Source organism: Cherax quadricarinatus, chromosome 24 (assembly GCF_038502225.1).
Source record: "Cherax quadricarinatus isolate ZL_2023a chromosome 24, ASM3850222v1, whole genome shotgun sequence".
Taxonomy (NCBI): Eukaryota; Metazoa; Arthropoda; class Malacostraca; order Decapoda; family Parastacidae; genus Cherax; species Cherax quadricarinatus.
The window spans coordinates 42793525-42812114 of record NC_091315.1 but is presented as its reverse complement, the minus strand read 5'-3'; the positions used below and the strand labels follow the sequence as shown (position 1 = coordinate 42812114).

General features: G+C 41.9%; 1 protein-coding gene across 1 annotated transcript; it reads right to left on the bottom strand.

Annotated features, from left to right (window-relative positions):
• Positions 1-8958: 8958 nt before the first annotated feature.
• On the bottom strand, positions 8959-15444 carry LOC138853177 (eukaryotic translation initiation factor 4 gamma 2-like; the record flags this gene model as incomplete). The annotated part of the gene is given in 3 exon segments (XM_070088451.1): positions 8959-10204; positions 12670-12791; positions 15258-15444. Coding segments are annotated over 3 exon segments (375 nt in total), but the record flags the coding sequence as incomplete, so codon positions are not given.
• Between the last annotated feature and the right edge of the window lie 3146 nt (positions 15445-18590).

Genomic DNA, 18590 nt, shown 5'->3' with positions numbered 1-18590 from the left:
AAAAGAAAATACTTTCATCATCATTCAACACTTTCACCACACTCACACATTATCACTGCTTTTGCAGAGGTGCTCAGAATATAACAGTTTAGAAGCATATACGTATAGAGATACACAACATATCCCTCCAAACTGCCAATATCCCAAACCCCTCCTTTAAAGTGCAGGCATTGTACTTCCCATTTCCAGGACTCAAGTCCGACTATATGAAAATAACCGGTTTCCCTGAATCCCTTCACTAAATATTACCCTGCTCACACTCCAACAGATCGTCAGGTCCCAAGTATCATTCGTCTCCATTCACTCCTATCTAACACGCTCATGCACGCTTGCTGGAAGTCCAAGCCCCTCACCCACAAAACCTCCTTTACCCCCTCTTTCCAACCCTTTCGAGGACGACCCCTACCCCTCTTTCCTTCCCCTATAGATTTATATGCTTTCCATGTCATTCTACTTTGATCCATTCTCTCTAAATGACCAAACCACCTCAACAACCCCTCTTCTGCCCTCTGACTAATGCTTTTATTAACTCCACACCTTCTCCTAATTTCCACACTCCGAATTTTCTGCATAATATTTACACCACACATTGCCCTTAGACAGGACATCTCCACTGCCTCCAACCGTCTCCTCGCTGCTGCATTTACCACCCAAGCTTCACATCCATATAAGAGTGTTGGTACTACTATACTTTCATACATTCCCTTCTTTGCCTCCATAGATAACGTTTTTTGACTCCACATATACCTCAACGCACCACTCACCTTTTTTCCCTCATCAATTCTATGATTAACCTCATCCTTCATAAATCCATCCGCCGACACGTCAACTCCCAAGTATCTGAAAACATTCACTTCTTCCATACTCCTCCTCCCCAATTTGATATCCAATTTTTCTTTATCTAAATCATTTGATACCCTCATCACCTTACTCTTTTCTATGTTCACTTTCAACTTTCTACCTTTACACACATTCTCAAACTCATCCACTAACCTTTGCAATTTTTCTTTAGAATCTCCCATAAGCACAGTATCATCAGCAAAAAGTAACTGTGTCAATTCCCATTTTGAATTTGATTCCCCATAATTTAATCCCACCCCTCTCCCGAACACCCTAGCATTTACTTCTTTTACAACCCCATCTATAAATATATTAAACAACCATGGTGACATTACACATCCCTGTCTAAGACCTACTTTTACCGGGAAGTATTCTCCCTCTTTTCTACACACCCTAACCTGAGCCTCACTATCCTCATAAAAGCTCTTTACAGCATTTATTAACTTACCACCTATTCCATATACTTGCAACATCTGCCACATTGCTCCTCTATCCACTCTATCATATGCCTTTTCTAAATCCATAAATGCAATAAAAACTTCCCTACCTTTATCTAAATACTGTTCACATATATGCTTCAATGTAAACACTTGATCTACACATCCCCTACCCACTCTGAAACCTCCTTGTTCGTCTGCAATTCTACATTCTGTCTTACCTCTAATTCTTTCAATTATAACCCTACCGTATACTTTTCCTGGTATACTCAGTAAACTTATTCCTCTATAATTTTTACAATCTCTTTTGTCCCCTTTCCCTTTATATAAAGGGACTATACATGCTCTCCGCCAATCCCTAGGTACCTTCCCCTCTTTCAAACATTTATTAAACAAAAGTACCAACCACTCCAACACTATATCCCCCCCTGCTTTTAACATTTCTGTCATGATCCCATCAGTTCCAGCTGCTTTACCCCCTTTCATTTTACGTAATGCCTCAAAAAGAAGCCCTAAGCCACAAGGACTATACAGTGCTGCAGGGCAGGAAGGAAGCAAGAGTATCAGGTGGCAAAAGGGAGATGGATGAGTAATAGGTTACGGATAACAGCGGGGTAGTGAATGGTGAAAGGGGTAAAGGGCAGCAAGAGACTGAACTAGAAAGGGCTGAGGGGAGTGCGAAAAGTATCATCAGAGTTTGTGGAGTAAATCAGTCGTTGTCAAGAAGTCAATGAGAGAGTCAGGATTAAAGGACGGTCCATCAGCAAGAAGGGAAGGTAAAGAGTAGTAGAACGAAGACGACGTTGGACGTAAATTCTGTGTGCTCGTTGATAGAGAGGGCAGTCTAACAGAATGTGGCTAATCGATACTGGAACTTGACACTGCTCACAGAGAGGAACAGGGTGCCTCTCCATGAGATACCCATGAGTAAGACGAGTGTGGCCAATGCGAAGGCAGGAGAGAGTGGTCTCCCAACCTCGGCACTGATGACAAGAAGACGGCCAGTAACCTATGCTCGGTTTAATAGAATGAAGTTTGTTACCGAGCAGAGTTGACCAACGTTGTTGCCAAAGGGTGCGAAGGTGGGTATTTATTGCAGCAAAATAGTCCAGAAATGGAACACCTCGATAGGAAATCGGTAGGTCATGTACTGCTGACCGCGCAGCAGTGTCTGCCTGTTCATTGCCCTGTACGTCGACATGACCAGGGACCCAACAAAAAACAATATCTTTATGTTTGGTAGAGATACGGCGTAGCCAAAGTTGGATACGGAGAACTAGGGGATGAGATGTATCAAATTTTCGTATAGCCTGTAGAGCACTAAGGGAGTCTGAGACTACTACAAATGATGACACAGGCATAGATGCCATACGAATAAGTGCTGCAAGAATGGCATACAGTTCAGCAGTAAAAATGCTAGCTGAAGATAGTAAATGCCCCCGCACGACGCTGTCCGGAAACACTGCTGCGAATCCGACGCCGTCTGAAGACTTAGAGCCATCTGTGTACACAGCGGTGGCATGAGAATGGGAGTGGAAGTGATCAAGAAAAAGAGAGCGGGAAGCCACCGTAGGCAGTTGAGCTTTCGAGCAAGGGAGTGAGAAAGAACAGACCCGAACAGCTGGAACTTCCCAGGGGGGTAGGGAAAAGTGAGATGCTACATGAACATATAAAGGTGGTAACTGAAGGGAAGACAAGAGTGAATGTAGGCGAAGAGAAAAGGGACGGAGCAAACAGGGGCGGCGAATGAATAAAGAATGTCTACTAATATCGGTGACCATTCTATAAATGGAAGGATTGTGTAGATCGTGAGAGCGTACATAGTAGCGAAGGCAATGGCAATGGGCATCACGGCGTTCAGACAAAGATGGAACATTTGCTTCTGTATAGAGGCTCTCAACAGGGGAAGAGCGAAAAGCACCAAGGCACAAACGTAATCCTTGGTGATGGATAGAGTTAAGGCTAGAGTAGCAGGAGAGGCCGCGGAATAAATCTGGTTACCATAATCGAGTTTCGATAAAACGAGGGCTGAATGTAGGCGAAGCAGAGTTCGACGATCAGCTCCCCAGGAAAGATAAGCAAGGGTTTTAAGAAGGTTTAGCCGGCTGTGACAAGTTGCCTTCAGAGAGGTAATGTGAGGTTTCCAGGATAACCGACGGTCAAAGAGAAGGCCTAGAAACCTGACTATCACGTTCGGGGATACGGGAGCAATAGAGATACAAAGGATGATCGGAGATAACAGAGCGTCTAGTGTAAGTAATTTGGTGAGTTTTGGTACTTGAAAATTTAAACCCATGCGTGGTGGCCCAAGTGGAAACACTGTTGACCGCATGCTGGAGAGAAACTGCAATAAGGTGACAGTCAGCGCCTGCACAAGCAAAAGCGAAGTCATCAACATAGAGTGATGACCAAATATTGGGTGGAAGAACAGAGGTCAAATCATTTATAGCAAGGAGAAAAAGTGTTGTGCTTAGAACACATCCCTGAGTTACACCTTCAGCTTCGACGAAGTCCGGGGAAAGAACATTATTGACTCGAACACGGAAATGTCTGTCAGTTAAAAAGTTCTTAAGGAAGGATGGTAGATTGCCTCAGAGGCCTAAGGAATGGGCCTGGGCCAAAATATTATACCTCCAAGTTGTGTCATATGCCTTCTCAAGGTCAAAAAATATGGCAATAACTAAGTGATTATTCGCAAAGGCATTACGAACATACGTATCCAAGCCTAGTAAGGGGTCTACGGTAGAACGACCCTTACGAAAGCCATATTGACTAGCGGAGAGACTGTTGTGTCTCTAAATACCACATTAATTAAACGTCGATTTACGAGACGTTCCATCACTTTGCAAATTGCACTAGTAAGAGCGATGGGACGATAGTGGGAGGCATCATGTCCTGTAGTATCTGGTTTGCAGAAAGGGAGAACAATGGCAGATTTCCACAGCTGGGGAAGAACTCCTTGTGTCAAAATAAGATTGAAGAGGTGTAAGAGGACTACAAGGGCTGACCGACGTAAATGTTGTAACATACGAATATGAATGTCGTCAGGCCCAGCTGCCGATGATCGGCAAGCTGAGAGCGTTGCCTCCAGTTCTTGAAGTGTAAAAGGCACATTATACTGTTCTTCTCTGAGAGAAGAAAAGTCCAAGGGTACTAACTCTCCGGCAGACTTTGAGGAAAGAAACGAGGTGCATAGATGGAGCCCTCGGGAAATACAGACCAGATGTGTGTCAAGTTCAATGGCAACGTCGAGAGGGTTAGCTACATCAACACCAGCGACCCGTAGAACAGAAGCCGGGTCAGTAGAGTATTTACCACTCAATTTCCTCACTTTTTTCCAGACTGCACTCATAGAAGAAGCAGAGGCGATGGTGGAAACAGTCTCGCCAACAAGTGCGCTTAGCTTCACGGATGACACGGCGAGCGATTGCACGCTTCTGCTTAAAATCAAGAAGTCTCTCAGCGGTTCTATTGTACCGGTACCTGCCCCATGCAGTGCGTTTCAAACGTACTGCACGAGCACAAGCAGGAGACCACCAAGGCACGCATTTCTGAGAATGCCTGCCCGAAGTTTGGGGTATAGAATGAGAAGCTGCGGTTAAACGGAGGACGAGAAGAGGTGTAAAAGCTCATCGATGGAGGACGAAGAAGGAACCTCTCTAAAAAGTTAGGTGTGAGTAAAGGTTCCAATTTGCCTGATCAAATTGCCAGCGTGGGATGCGAAGAGGTGGTGAATATGAAGGGGAAGTAAGAATGATTGGGAAATGATCGCTGCCATGTAAGTCCGGAAGAACAGACAAGTGAAGTCTAATGCGGCGGAGGAAGAGCAAACAGAGATCGATGCAAGAGAGTGTGCGAGTCCGAGGATCAAAATGGGTGCGAGTACCTGTATTTAAAACATGGAGGGGGTGGGTGGCAAGAAAAGCCTCTAACTGAATGCCACGGGAATCACAGTGAGACCCCACCCAGAGGAAATGGTGGGCATTAAAATCACCAAGTAACAGAATCGGTGGTGGTAATGACGAAACAAGAAAGGCAATATCTGGAATAGATAATGCCCGAGGAGAGAGAGATAAAGAACAGAGCGTATACCACCTATGCAAGTGGATACGGGCTGCTGTGTAATGCAGCAAAGTACGAACAAATAGCTGATGGTACGGAATATCAGTGCGTAGAAGAAGGGCACTTTCATTAAAGGTCCCATCAGGAAAAGGATCTGAAGAATACAATAAATTATAGCCTGAGATGGGAGAGATAACAGCAGAGTGTAATTTTGGTTCCTGTAAGCAAACACCAACAGGGGAAAACTGGGAGAGTAACATCTGAAGCTCACCCCGATTACCCCTGAGGCCGCGTATGTTCCACTGTAAATAGGCCATGATTGGCAATGATCAAGATACCTGAAATCCGCAGGTAAGGGTTCCTACGGACTAGAGGGGTTAGAAAAGTCCACATGCGGAAGCAGTGGAAAACGTTCAAGCAGCGAAGGAACGGTGCGCTGTGAAGAAAGGAGTTGCGCAGATGGAGTAGAGGAGAGAGAAGGAGCGGAGGGTGGATCAGTGTCCATTGATGGTTTGGTCTCTGCAATATATTCAGAGACTGCTTCAAGTGTTTCAGAATTCAGAGACGTCATATGGGAGACAATATTGGAAATGGTAGGGGGAGGATGAGTCAAGATTGGAACTGTAATGGACTGTACCAAGGTAGGGGGGGACGGAAGGGTGGAGGGAACTGGAGAAGCGTGGAAGGGGACAGAAGAGGCAGAAACCGGGGAGGTGGCAACAAACTTGGGAGGGAACAGGGGAGGAAGGTACAGTACGAGGAGGAGGGTGAACCTCTACACTTGTAACAGAGCTAGTGAGAGGGGGAGAACCAGGTACAGAGACAGGGAAGGGAAAATGAGGAGGTGGAAGATGGGTAGGAGGTGTTAACGAAACTTTTTTTGACTTTTGAGAAGTAGAGGGACAATTGGGAGGTGTCATACGAGGTCTCGTCGTTACTGAGGCTTGTGAGAGAGAACATGAAGAAGCAAGATCATACTGAGACGTTGAAGTAGGGACGTCTGAGTCGAGGACAGCAAAAGAATTAGCTGCAGGAGTGACTATGGGAGAGGTAACCACAGAGGTGGGTGCAGAAGATGGGATACCAGGAGTGGGGGGACGTTTTGAAACACGGGAATAAGAAACACGAGGTAGTCTCCCTTGGAGGCGGAGATGAGAAACTGCCATGGCATAAGAGAGACCTTCTGCCTCTTTGAGGTAACGGATTTCCCGCTCGTTTAAGTAGACTTGACAATGGCGAGAGTACGAAGGGTGAGCCTCATGACAATTAAGGCAAGAGGGAGGTCGATTGCAAGACGTATTAGAATGGTCATCGGCACCACAGACTGGGCATTCGGCGATAGATCTGCAATATTTCGCTGGATGGCCAAATCGCCAGCAATTTCTACACTGTTGCGGTGTAGGGATCACCTTTCGAACTTGTAACCGATGTCCTGCTACATAAACTGAGGATGGGAGTTCATGGCTGTCAAAAGTTAAATGAGCCACATTGCTAGGGTATCGTCTCCGCCCGCGGGCAGGAAGAACGTAGTGTCTACCTTGAGGATTGGGAGATCTTGGAGTTCCAGCTGTTCAAGAATGTCAGTGCCACATGTCTGGAAATTTTGTTGAACTATGGTATGGGGCAGAATGACGGTACCACTACAAGAATTGAGGGAATGATGCTTTTCAATAGTTACAGGAACAGTATTGATATGGGAAAGACGAGAAAGCTCATGAGCCTGGGTAGCATTCTGTACGGTGATGATGCGCGTACCGCTCTTAAGAGCATGAAAAGAAATATCTTTACCAACATGGCATAGGAGTGCCCTGCCAATACTGTGGTCAGAAAGATAGGCAGTAGAGGAAATTGGTCGTAAAGTGAAGAATTTAGTCCATTGTGCAGTCTGAAACTGAGCGTGGAAAGGTAGTGAAGGACGTGTCGATCTTTTCTGAGAAGAGCGAGAAGGTGGAGAAGTATCATCAGCAGGTAATTGTAGTTGTCGTTTAGGCGTGGGACCAGAGTTGGTCCGACGTGGAACGGGCCGGCGATTCGAAAATTGCCGCACCGTAGAGGGAGAGGCCAGAAGCATAGTCAGAGGAGAGCGAAGGTCAGATAAATTGAAGGAGTCAGTCGAGGCCTCAGTACCTGAAGCGGGTGAGGAAACAGCACCGGCAAGAGGTACAGAGGCATGAGGAATGTCCGAAGAGTGGTCCAAAGACGAGGCGGGTCAGAACGGGGTGCGGTATCAAGAAGGGGCCCGGGGTTAGCAGGTTCATGGACTAGGGCTGCCATGGTTAGGTTACTTCTTTCTTTTTGTTTTTAAGAAAAAAAAAGAAAATAAAAATAAAAAAAAAAAATAAAAAAAAGGGGGGACCGGAGAGGGATAGTTCCTAGGAGGAATGAAAGGGCCAGAAATCTCCCTCCGCGCCCAAGAGGACCTCAGCACCCCAAGTAGCGCAGATGCAGCATGGAACCCGTGCCATACCCTACCCATCATGCCAGTAAACCGGCATAGCAACCTCACATCTGCCGAGCTACCTCGGTGGACAAAAGAGAGGGCAGCTGGAAATCCGCCACAAAGCATACCTCCTTCGGCCATCACCCCCGGAATCCGAAAGGTGGCTTCCAGAGTTACACCCGGCGCCCGAGAGACACCCAAAGCCACCCTCCAGGATACTGGAGAGGGATCAGGACATCCCCAGGCAATCCAGATTCCACAGCAAACTACGCCACTGCCAAGAACCTCAACGGAATGGGATGGACCCCGGTACCCTTTCCCCTACCTAGGAACTTGCGTGCCTGTGGGAAAAAAAAAAAAAAAACCCAAAGGCCAAAAAGGAAAGGAAAAAGGGGAGGATGGGGAGGAGGAAGAGGAGGAGGAAAGGAAAAAGGGGAGGATGGGATAGGGAACGGGGGATTGGGGGGTAATTAGATTCGGTCTGAGGAAGTAGACCGACAGGTCTAATTCCTCAGACCAAGAGCCTCTTCACCACGCCAAGGAGCCCCCCTTGAAGAGGCTAGAAACTAGAATGCCTGAGGGAAGAACCCCAAAGGCTGAAAAAAGGAAAGGAAAAGGGAAGGGATGGAGAGATGAGGAATGGTAAAGGAAGTACGGGGAGGATTCGGGGTTAATTAGGTTCAGTCGGAAGAAGACTGAAGGGTCCAATAGCCAAGGAGCCCCTCCCTTGAAGAGGCAATACCTTAATTAATGTTGCCCTCTTTCAAGGCCCATTTTCATTTCAGTTCTTAAATAACAAAGGCACAATACCATGACTGGAATACACAAATAACCCGCACATAGAAGAGAGGAGCTTACGACGACGTTTCAGTCTGACTTGGACCATTTACAGTCACACTAATGAAAAGGAGAGCAGGATAGATATATATAAGCAGGTGGTGGTAGTAGTGGGGAGGTAGTAAGAGTAGGAGAGGCCACTCAAATACTAAGAAAGAGGAGCAATGCTGAATGACACTCCTGGCACTCACCTGCATTCATTCTCCAATGTAGTTCTTTGTCATGCAGCACTAAATGACCCACATGGGTTTTGCATCACTTTTTTGATAGCAGGAAACAAATGCCATCTGTATAAATTTGAAAGGAAATACCGAGAAAGAAAGCAAATGATACAAGATCTAATAAGGTTAATAATTTATACAGGTCATACAGCATAAAAGTATGGAACAGCTCTTAGTGCAACAATGACATTTCATAACATAATTAAAATTTACAGTATATAAAAATCTAAGGAATGCAAACAGACTTTCAGAGTGATGTTTATTGGTCAGTGCTACAGCTGCAGGCAATGACAGCGAAGTGGTGAAAGAACATCCAAACTCCAAGGCTACTAATTATGGAATGATTTACTCAGTCTCACACTGCCTAAAATTTTGAAGACATTCCCATAATTGGAATTCTGAAAATTGAGAGTTGAGTGTTTAACCCAAAGGCTGAAAAATCCTAATGAACCAAAATAACACTCCTATGTACGATGGGGGTATTCTTGATAAAAATCCTCATACACACTTTACACTAACATACTTAATATTCGAGTACAAAACAAATCTACCATCTAACTTTGTAATTCTCATAAGAGAAGTTACCTCCATTACACCATTATTAATTTATCCAATGTATAACACATATTTGGTAAAATAAAATGGTGGAAAATAAAGCTATAGAGTACATAAAAAATATCAGTCACAAAGGTTTAAAAACAGTTAAATAGTGAAGTGCTTGCTAAATATGTTACTATACATCTAAGTGATGACAACTTGAAGCGCTAATTGAATTACGAGAGATTATGTAGCAATGTCATACAACACTAAGGCATCATTTCAGTTTTATAGGAAAATTTTCCTTTTTTTTTTTTGTTGTCTTTTTACACTTTTTCATCTTGTATTGTTTTGAGAACACTTTGGTGTTAGCCAAAACCTCAAAATTCCTGAACCAACAAAGGCTGAAACTCACTGTTTTCTAATTCTTTTACTCTGAATCCAGCTTCATTAAACTTATGTTTAGTTACCTCATCCAAGAGCACTGGTCAAAGCCTTGTTCCCAGGAGTTCTGACTGTCTCTGCCTCAAACAGCAGCAACAGGAGAATAATAGGGTTAAATACCCAGGAAGCTTAGAAACAGGACAGTCTCCTCAGAGCAAGGGTTCTGATTCATTCATAGTTCTCATTTCATCATACTTCTATATTGGCTGCATCTTATACTGGCAATCTTATCAATTCCAATTTATCTCCATCTAACAATATCTTGACATTCACTGATCATAATTCCTTGTTCATATAGCAATGAAACTTTGTTGACAAAATCAGGCTTCTTCTTCCTCTTCATCATCATCTTCAGTTTCCTGCAGCCAAGTAAGCCACTGATTCACCTTAAAAAAAAAAAAAAAAAAAAGAAAAAAAAGGGGGGGAAAATATATATATATTAACATACATTTCAACATGGATTAACTACCAGGCCAGTGTGACCCTTGAAGAAAATGCATTCAATTTCTAAATGCAAGCATTATCCTTTCCCCATCTCCAAAAGTCCAGTCAGCTATTACCAGAATTATCACATTAATGTCACATCAACTAAGATTCCCAAGACCACAAGCATTTACTCCATTACAACATGCCCACAGACACATTTTATAATTTCCCTACCTAACTACACCTTTTCCACACCATCCAACCATTCAGAATGTGCCCACACAACCAACCTTCCATGCACAACATTTGTACCTCCAGCCTCTTCAATGGTCACTGCATGCAGTCCACTCTCAAACACCAATGCAGGACTGTCAGTCTGCATTTTCTAAAGCTTTGATTACGCAGCTTCAGAGCAAACAAGATTCTAGCACTAACTGGTACGACAAATATAAATAACTGGCTGATGTGCACAAAGGTCAAATAGCTGGAAAAATTCTGATACCATTATATGTAGTATATGCAAGTGCACTAATGCAGCAGTGTTAATGTGAACTATAATGTAAACATGGGGCTGGTGGATAAAATATACATGCAGACAGGTTCTATGGAATGTGTTGGCTGAGGGGGTATAAGCTTTTATTCTTGTGCTGGACAGTGGTCAACTCATACAATTCCTGGAAGAAAACTATCCAAAGGAATGGGAAGTACAGTGCCTGCACTCTGAAAGCGTATTAATGTTGTAGTTTTATAACTAGTTTAAGTGTGCCTCTGGCAAGAGCGATAGAGTGAATGATGGTGAAAGTTTTTCTTTTTTGGGCCACCCTACCTTGGTGGGAAAACAGCCGATATGTTAATAAAAAAATAAAAAAATCATTAAATAAATTCCAGAACCAGCAAGATATGGATGGCATTAAGTGATTAATGCCCAAACAAAATTAGAATAGCTAAGGCTTGAACAGGAATATAAAAAAACAATACCCTCAAAGCATAGCACTGGTTGATAAACATTGTGCTACCAATTACCACAGAATCCAAATCAATGCTGATACCACTAACAGGAGCCTAGAGTACAATTTTTCACGGTTATTTAATATGCATGCACCTACAATTAAAAATAAGTCACTTATTTGTGTAAATGTGATGGGAATGCATGGGGAAGGGGAAGTGCACCAAAAATATTTCTCACTTCTAACCTCTCTAGTTAGCACACACTTTTTTTTACTTGGAATACATACATACATTCCACACTGATCTCTGGTGCATCATTTCCACTATCTTTAGTTTCTACCTTACTGCAACATTTAATATGTATTAAACCAATTAAAATTTTGACAGGAATACAATTACATTTTTGTTCATTTTTCTTTAAACAAACCGGCTGTCTCCCACCTACGTACGGTGCCCCCTCCAAACTGCTAAACATCCCTGTCCCTCGTGAGTGCAGGCACTGTGCTTCCCACCTCCAGGACTCAAAGCTGGCCAACTGGTCTCACTGAACCCATTCACAAAATGTTACCTTGCTCATACTCCAACATGAATAAATTTAGCCACAGCTATTCTCAAACATTAACTACCATAGGCATAATTAACCATTCCACATACATCTACAATGACTCCCATGTTGTTTAAGTAGATCTAAGTTTTGTGCAGTGTCCTCTACTATACCGCAAGCAGTACTGTGTGGCCAAGACATGAGAAGGGTTTATGATGGGTGTGAAGAAAAAAAAAAAAAACATGCATGAGAAAAAGCAAACCTCTCACCTTATTTGGTTTAATATAGCAACTGAGGCTGGTCAAAGAGATGATTTTTGGTCAGTGGCAGACCAGAAGTAGCTATAAATAGGTCTCAAAGCAGCATTTTTTTTTTTTTTTTTTTTTGACATTTTCCTGAGGAAGGGCACTTCAACTTGGGCAGCCTAAACCATGACCATTCATTCTTGGCTGAATTTTATCCAAGAAACAGGGCAAAACTTCGATATTTTGAGTGGATTCAAAATGGAGGGCAAGTGTTATATAGAAGGCCTGGGGACATGATTAATGAACAGAGGGAAGGTTACTTTAGTGGCTGGAATGCCTACAGTGTTTATCTTGGACTTTTTAAATTTGAACTTGAATTTTCTGTAAAATTGGCCAAACTGCCAACTTTTGCGCACTAAGTAGGTAATTCTGAGGGGTGAAAGCGCAGTTTCTTGTATGCGATAGAACATCAGGCATACTAGCGCCTAAATAATTCTATAAATTTCCCATCAAATTTTACATTGATGGCATCATTACCTTCAGACAGATTCTTCACCATTAGAACAGTTTTTTTTTAAATTGCCACAGTCAACACTTAATTTCAGGGGTAGTGACAGTGAAAGTGTTAAAACCCTCCCAATGAGCATCATGGAATAATTACAAAAGTAAAGCGTTTCTACCAACTCACCTGGAAGAGAGCTTTTCCCTTGCCAGGGTAGTCTTGGCTCAAGTCTTCTTTCCAACTTAAGAAGGCATCTTCTTCAATAATCTCCAGATCATACAGATTCACAAACCACCTCAGCAACATGCCTGTGCAAAAAATTGGCAATGTCACTGAAGAAAAAGTTTTGATTTATGAAAAAAGTATAGATTTCTTTGACTTTTACCAACTGTAAATGTCAATCAAATTACAATACAGGCGGGCCCTGCTTTACAGCGTTTCACTAATCCAGTGATTTTTAAATTATACCCAGTCTTCATTTATTCAGACTTCCTATAATAAATATATTCACCAATCGCTATAAACTAAGGACGCACAGCTAGCCTTCCACTTTTGCGTGATCCACTTTCATGATCTTCGAACATTCACGAATGCCCAGCTGCTACCCCTACCGTCTCACCTGAACCTCAACCTGCGGCAGAATCTGACTCCGTTGCTAACTCTAGCAATGTCGGCAGTGAAGAGTTAGAATCCACATGCTAGACTCATCATTCCATGCAGTTACACTCCATATTAATCAGATCCATTCAACTGTAACTGCATGGCTATCACCACCACCATCGTCACTGTCACCATCATCACTAGTCATCAGAGTTCATCTGCCTAACCTCACGAGTGGCAAGTGTTTTGTTTGTTCATTATTTACTATTAAACCATAACATGAACATACAATATTTTATGATGTTTTCATGGTTCAATAGGTTAAAGAAGCAGTACTGTTAGCCTAAGTAAATGCTATTATTATATTTCCCTACCCTACAATATATTTGTGCATCAAAACTTTCACGAACGCTTCAGTACAGTATTATTACATTTCCATACATCATATTTGTGCACCAAACATTCACGAATTTTCAAGATTTGCGAGGTTCTTGATCCCTTAACCCTCGCAAACATGGAGGGCCTCCTGTAAATACTTCAAGTAATTCGTCTCCATGGGAAAGTGGAATAGAATTCTTCCTCCATAAGCCATGTGTGTCATAAGTGGCGACTGAAATGCCAGAAGCAAGGGGTTAGTAGTAACCCCTTCTCCTGTACACATTACTAAAGTTATGAGGAGAAACTTCTGTTTTTCATTTTAAGCCACCCTGCCTCGGTGGGATACAGCTGGTTTGTTGAAAGAAGAGAAGTAATTTGTGTACAGTACAGTGGAACTCTGGATTTTGTACGCACCCAATATCGTATGTTTCGGATATTGACTACTTTTTTTGAGCAAAATTTTGGACCAGATTTTGTACCTCCACCCGGAAGTCGTACGTATCAGACACATCCACTTGTATGTTTGTGACTCAAGTCTGCCTTTGTTAATAGGCGAGTAAACATTACTCCGAAACATTTTGTAATAATCCATTGTTTTTTTGTGCTTATGACTGCTAAATAAGCCACCATGGGCCTAAAGAAAGTTCAGAGTGCCAGCCCTTTGATAAAAAAGGCGAGAAACACAATAGAATTCTTCAGTGATTCTATGATACGTATGATACTAAAGCAGCACGAGTCGATAAAGGCTATAGCGCCAGCCAGCGATAAAGTGTAGCATTAAGTGTACGTAGCAAGTAAGTTAAGCGAATAAGCGATAGAAAGGACAACACGAAACTAACTCCTCCAATATTGTTAAAGGTTTATGGGGCCACTGACAACATACGCCACCCTGTGCTATCTTCCACCACCCTAAGCCTCTGCCAGCATCTCCTCCTAGGTAAGTATGTACAGTGGACCCCCGACTTATGATCAGCTCCCAACTCGAACAATTATGCAAGTGTATTTTAGAAAGTGCTTTTGTAAGTGTATTTTTGGGGGTTTGATACAGACTAATCTAATTTACAATATTCCTTATGGGAGCATATTATAGTATACATACAATAACCACTCTTTCTTTACATTCTCACTCATGTTTTTATACAATACAGTGGACCCCCGCATAACGATCACCTCCGAATGCGACCAATTATGTAAGTGTATTTATGTAAGTGTGTTTGTACGTGTATGTTTGGGGGTCTGAAATGGACTAATCTACTTCACAATATTCCTTATGGGAACAAATTCGGTCAGTACTGGCACCTGAACATACTTCTGGATTGAAAAAATATCGTTAACCGGGGGTCCACTGTATTTCTAATTTATAAATTACGTACATAGTTTCAATGTTTTCCTTATGAAACTGTGATGTAGTGCAGTACGAAATCCAGAGTTCCACTATATATGCATTTTTTAGGCCTAGCTCTATTGCTCATTTAATATATGATACTGTAAACATATTCTCAGGCTTTTATATTCACTTGAATGTGAAAAAAAAAAGGCGGTTTCCCTTTACAGCAGTAGCCCAGAACCAACCTGCATATAAGTGGGGCCCTCCTGTATACATTAAAATTAGTACGTACTTCAAACAAATTTGTTAGATGGCCTCAGGTCTCTCAAAGTAATTGCTTATGACAGAAGTAAAAATTAAAAAAAAAAAAAAAAAAAAAAAAAAAAAAAAAAAAAAAAAAAGTAAAAAATTCTTGTGTAAGAGAATCCTTAAAATGAAACTTTAAATGATCAGATTCAGGAATATTAACCTTTGGGGAAGTTCTGAGTGTATGTGAAGACCTGCAGTGCATACACAGCAGTGACCTGAAGAGGAAGATGGTCATGTAGAAAAGCCTGTAACACAGGCTTGAACTTTGCCAAAAGTTCCTGTTCTTGTTCAGTAACCAACTTCTCTGGGATGACTGATGGGTCAGATCCAGTACACAAAGTAGTTTCCTGGAACATAAAATGGTAAACAAAAACTTAAAAATGAAGGAAAATTATTCAGTAAAGTATATAGGTAATCCAATTTTTTTTTTTTATCATAGCAGCCATGTACCACCAATCAGCTGTTTATCTAGAAATGCATAGACCTCAAAGCAAATGATCTATCAATGTTACAGTTTGGATTGGTCATCTGGATCATGTCAGCACACTTCTGGCAAAAGTTAATGAATGGTGAATGCATATGCAATTTTTTTTTTGTAGGGAGGGGTGGGGGGTCACCCTTCCTTGGTGGGATACTCACTTATTTCTTACATTGCCCATGATTTTTTGTTGCAATTAATATTAACTGAAAGAGCCAGATTTTACTGCTCTGGAGCCATAATTTTCATAGTGACATTAACATTTTTTCACAAACACTGGTAACTTGCCTTAACACCATTTTATGTATCTTGATATTACACTGCTGCCATTATTAGGCCTCTGAAATCCCACCAGACAAAACTAAGTCACTTTGCCTTTACTCATGATACCATTTTGCACTCTGTTATAAATATGTATAGTATTGCATAATCAGGCCATGGCATTAAGGTAACAGGCAAACTGTCAATTGGGATTTAACAATTGAGTAATTTGCACATTTCATATACCTTTGATGAGTTTTGAGAGACTTTCTACTCCCAGAGCATAGCCATCTGGTGCTAGCCTGGCCAACCAGGCTGTTGCTGCTGAAAGCCCGCTGCCCCATGTATCCATCACAGCCTTGTTGATTTGGCACCTGGTGAAGATACTTGTCCAGTTTCCTCTTTACTTCTGCAATTGTTCCAGCAGTGTTTCTGATATCTTCTGGTAAGACGTTGAATAATTTGTAGCCATGATGTTGATAGTGTTTCCTATTGTGCCAACCACACCCCTGCTTTTCACTGGGTATACAGTGGAACCTCGACTTACGAGTGCCCTAACACGCGAGTTTCCGAGATCCAAGCAGCTACTCGGTCAATTTTTTGCTGAGTAACGACCCAAAATCCGAGTTATAAGCGACTTCCCCCTTAGCCATTAAGTGTAGCATTAAGAGCATAGCAATTAAGTTCAGCGATAAAGCGTAGCATGAAGAGTGGAGTAATTAAGTTCAGTGATAAAGTGAAGCATTAAGAGTGTAGCAGGTAAGCTATCTTCCATCCTCCACCTCCGCCAGTGTACGTACACTTCATAAAACCAGTTTATTTCTTTACATTGCCTATGTTTTATTATCTTTTTATACAATATTTCTTATTTATAAATACAATGTTTCAGTGTTTGCCTTATGAAACTAGTGATCTAGTGTAGTTAGCCTGGCAAGCACTCCACTGTCAGAAGGGAAAGAATGGGAAGATATGGTCAGTGCGGGAGCAGAAGGTGCCACCACCACTCGTCATATTATGGCTTATTTTATTTATTCTAGAGTATATATACAGTGGACCCTCAGTTAACGACGTCATCGGATAACAACACTTTTTGTGTCAAAATATTAGCTCAGTTAGCAACAAAGAACTTGGTTAAAGACAATAGTCCCAAACGTGTCTGCATGCCATGAGCGGCCCAGACACTCCATGTACAGCCAGTGTGCCATTGTTTACAAGCCAGTGAGGACGATTCCACGCATACATGTGATACATTTTGTATTATTCCATTGTTTTTAGTGCTTGTAACTGCTAAATAAGCCACCATGGGCCCAAAGAAAGTTTCTAGTGCCAGCCCTTTGGTAAAGAGGGTCTCATTTGATAGAGTGGAAGATATATTACAGAAACAGAGATGATTTTGATTGGTTTTAGTACTGAAAAATGGCTTGAAACTGAGCTCAAAGTAGCGGAAATGTTAAATTTTTGCCGATGTTCAAGAGTAAACAAATGACCTCACATGTATAACACACGCCAGCTGGTGGGTCTAACATACATTCAAAAATGTGCTGATATTATTTATACAATTATTACAATATTGCACGACAGTAAATCTTCTATTTCTTGGTTTGAATAAAAATTCATTATGTGAATTAAAAATGAAAATGGAATTCATTTGTAAAGTCTGAAAACGTAACTAATGAACAGAGGAAATGTTAGTTTAGTGCCAGGAATGCCTGCATTGTTTATTCTGGACCCTATTTTGAAATTGGAATATTTTGAACTCTGCACTAAATTGGCCAAATTACCAATTTCCAATCGCTATTTTGTAGTTGAAACGGTTGAGTTGGCGATTTCTTGTGCTCAATAGATAAAATAGAAGTAATACTAGTGAAATAGCTAGGAATTTGGTCGAATGGAATAAAGTACATGTAATTGGAATAAAGTACATGTAATTGGCCTAAAATTATATATATATATATATATTTTTTTTTTTTCAACAAGTCGGCCGTCTCCCACCGAGGCAGGGTGACCCAAAAAAGAAAGAAAATCCCCAAAAAGAAAATACTTTCATCATCATTCAACACTTTCACCACACTCGCACATTATCACTGTTTTTGCACAGGTGCTCAGAATACAACAGTCTAGAAGCATACACATATAAAGATACACAACATATCCCTCCAAACTGCCAATATCCCAAACCACTCCTTTAAAGTGCAGGCATTGTACTTCCCATTTCCAGGACTCAAGTCCGACTATATGAAAATAACCGGTTTCCCTGAATCCCTTCACTAAATATTACCCTGCTCACACTCCAACAGATCGTCAGGTCCCAAGTACCATTCGTCTCCATTCACTCCTATCTAACACGCTCACGCACGCTTGCTGGAAGTCCAAGCCCCTTACCCACAAAACCTCCTTTACCCCCTCTCTCCAACCCTTTCGAGGACGACCCCTACCCCGCCTTCCTTCCCCTATAGATTTATATGCTTTCCATGTCATTCTACTTTGATCCATTCTCTCTAAATGACCAAACCACCTCAACAACCCCTCTTCTGCCCTCTGACTAATGCTTTTATTAACTCCACACCTTCTCCTAATTTCCACACTCCGAATTTTCTGCATAATATTTACACCACACATTGCCCTTAAAGAGGACATCTCCACTGCCTCCAACCGTCTCCTCGCTGCTGCATTATATATAATATAATATATATATATATATATATACACACACACACACACACACACACACACACACACACACACACACACACA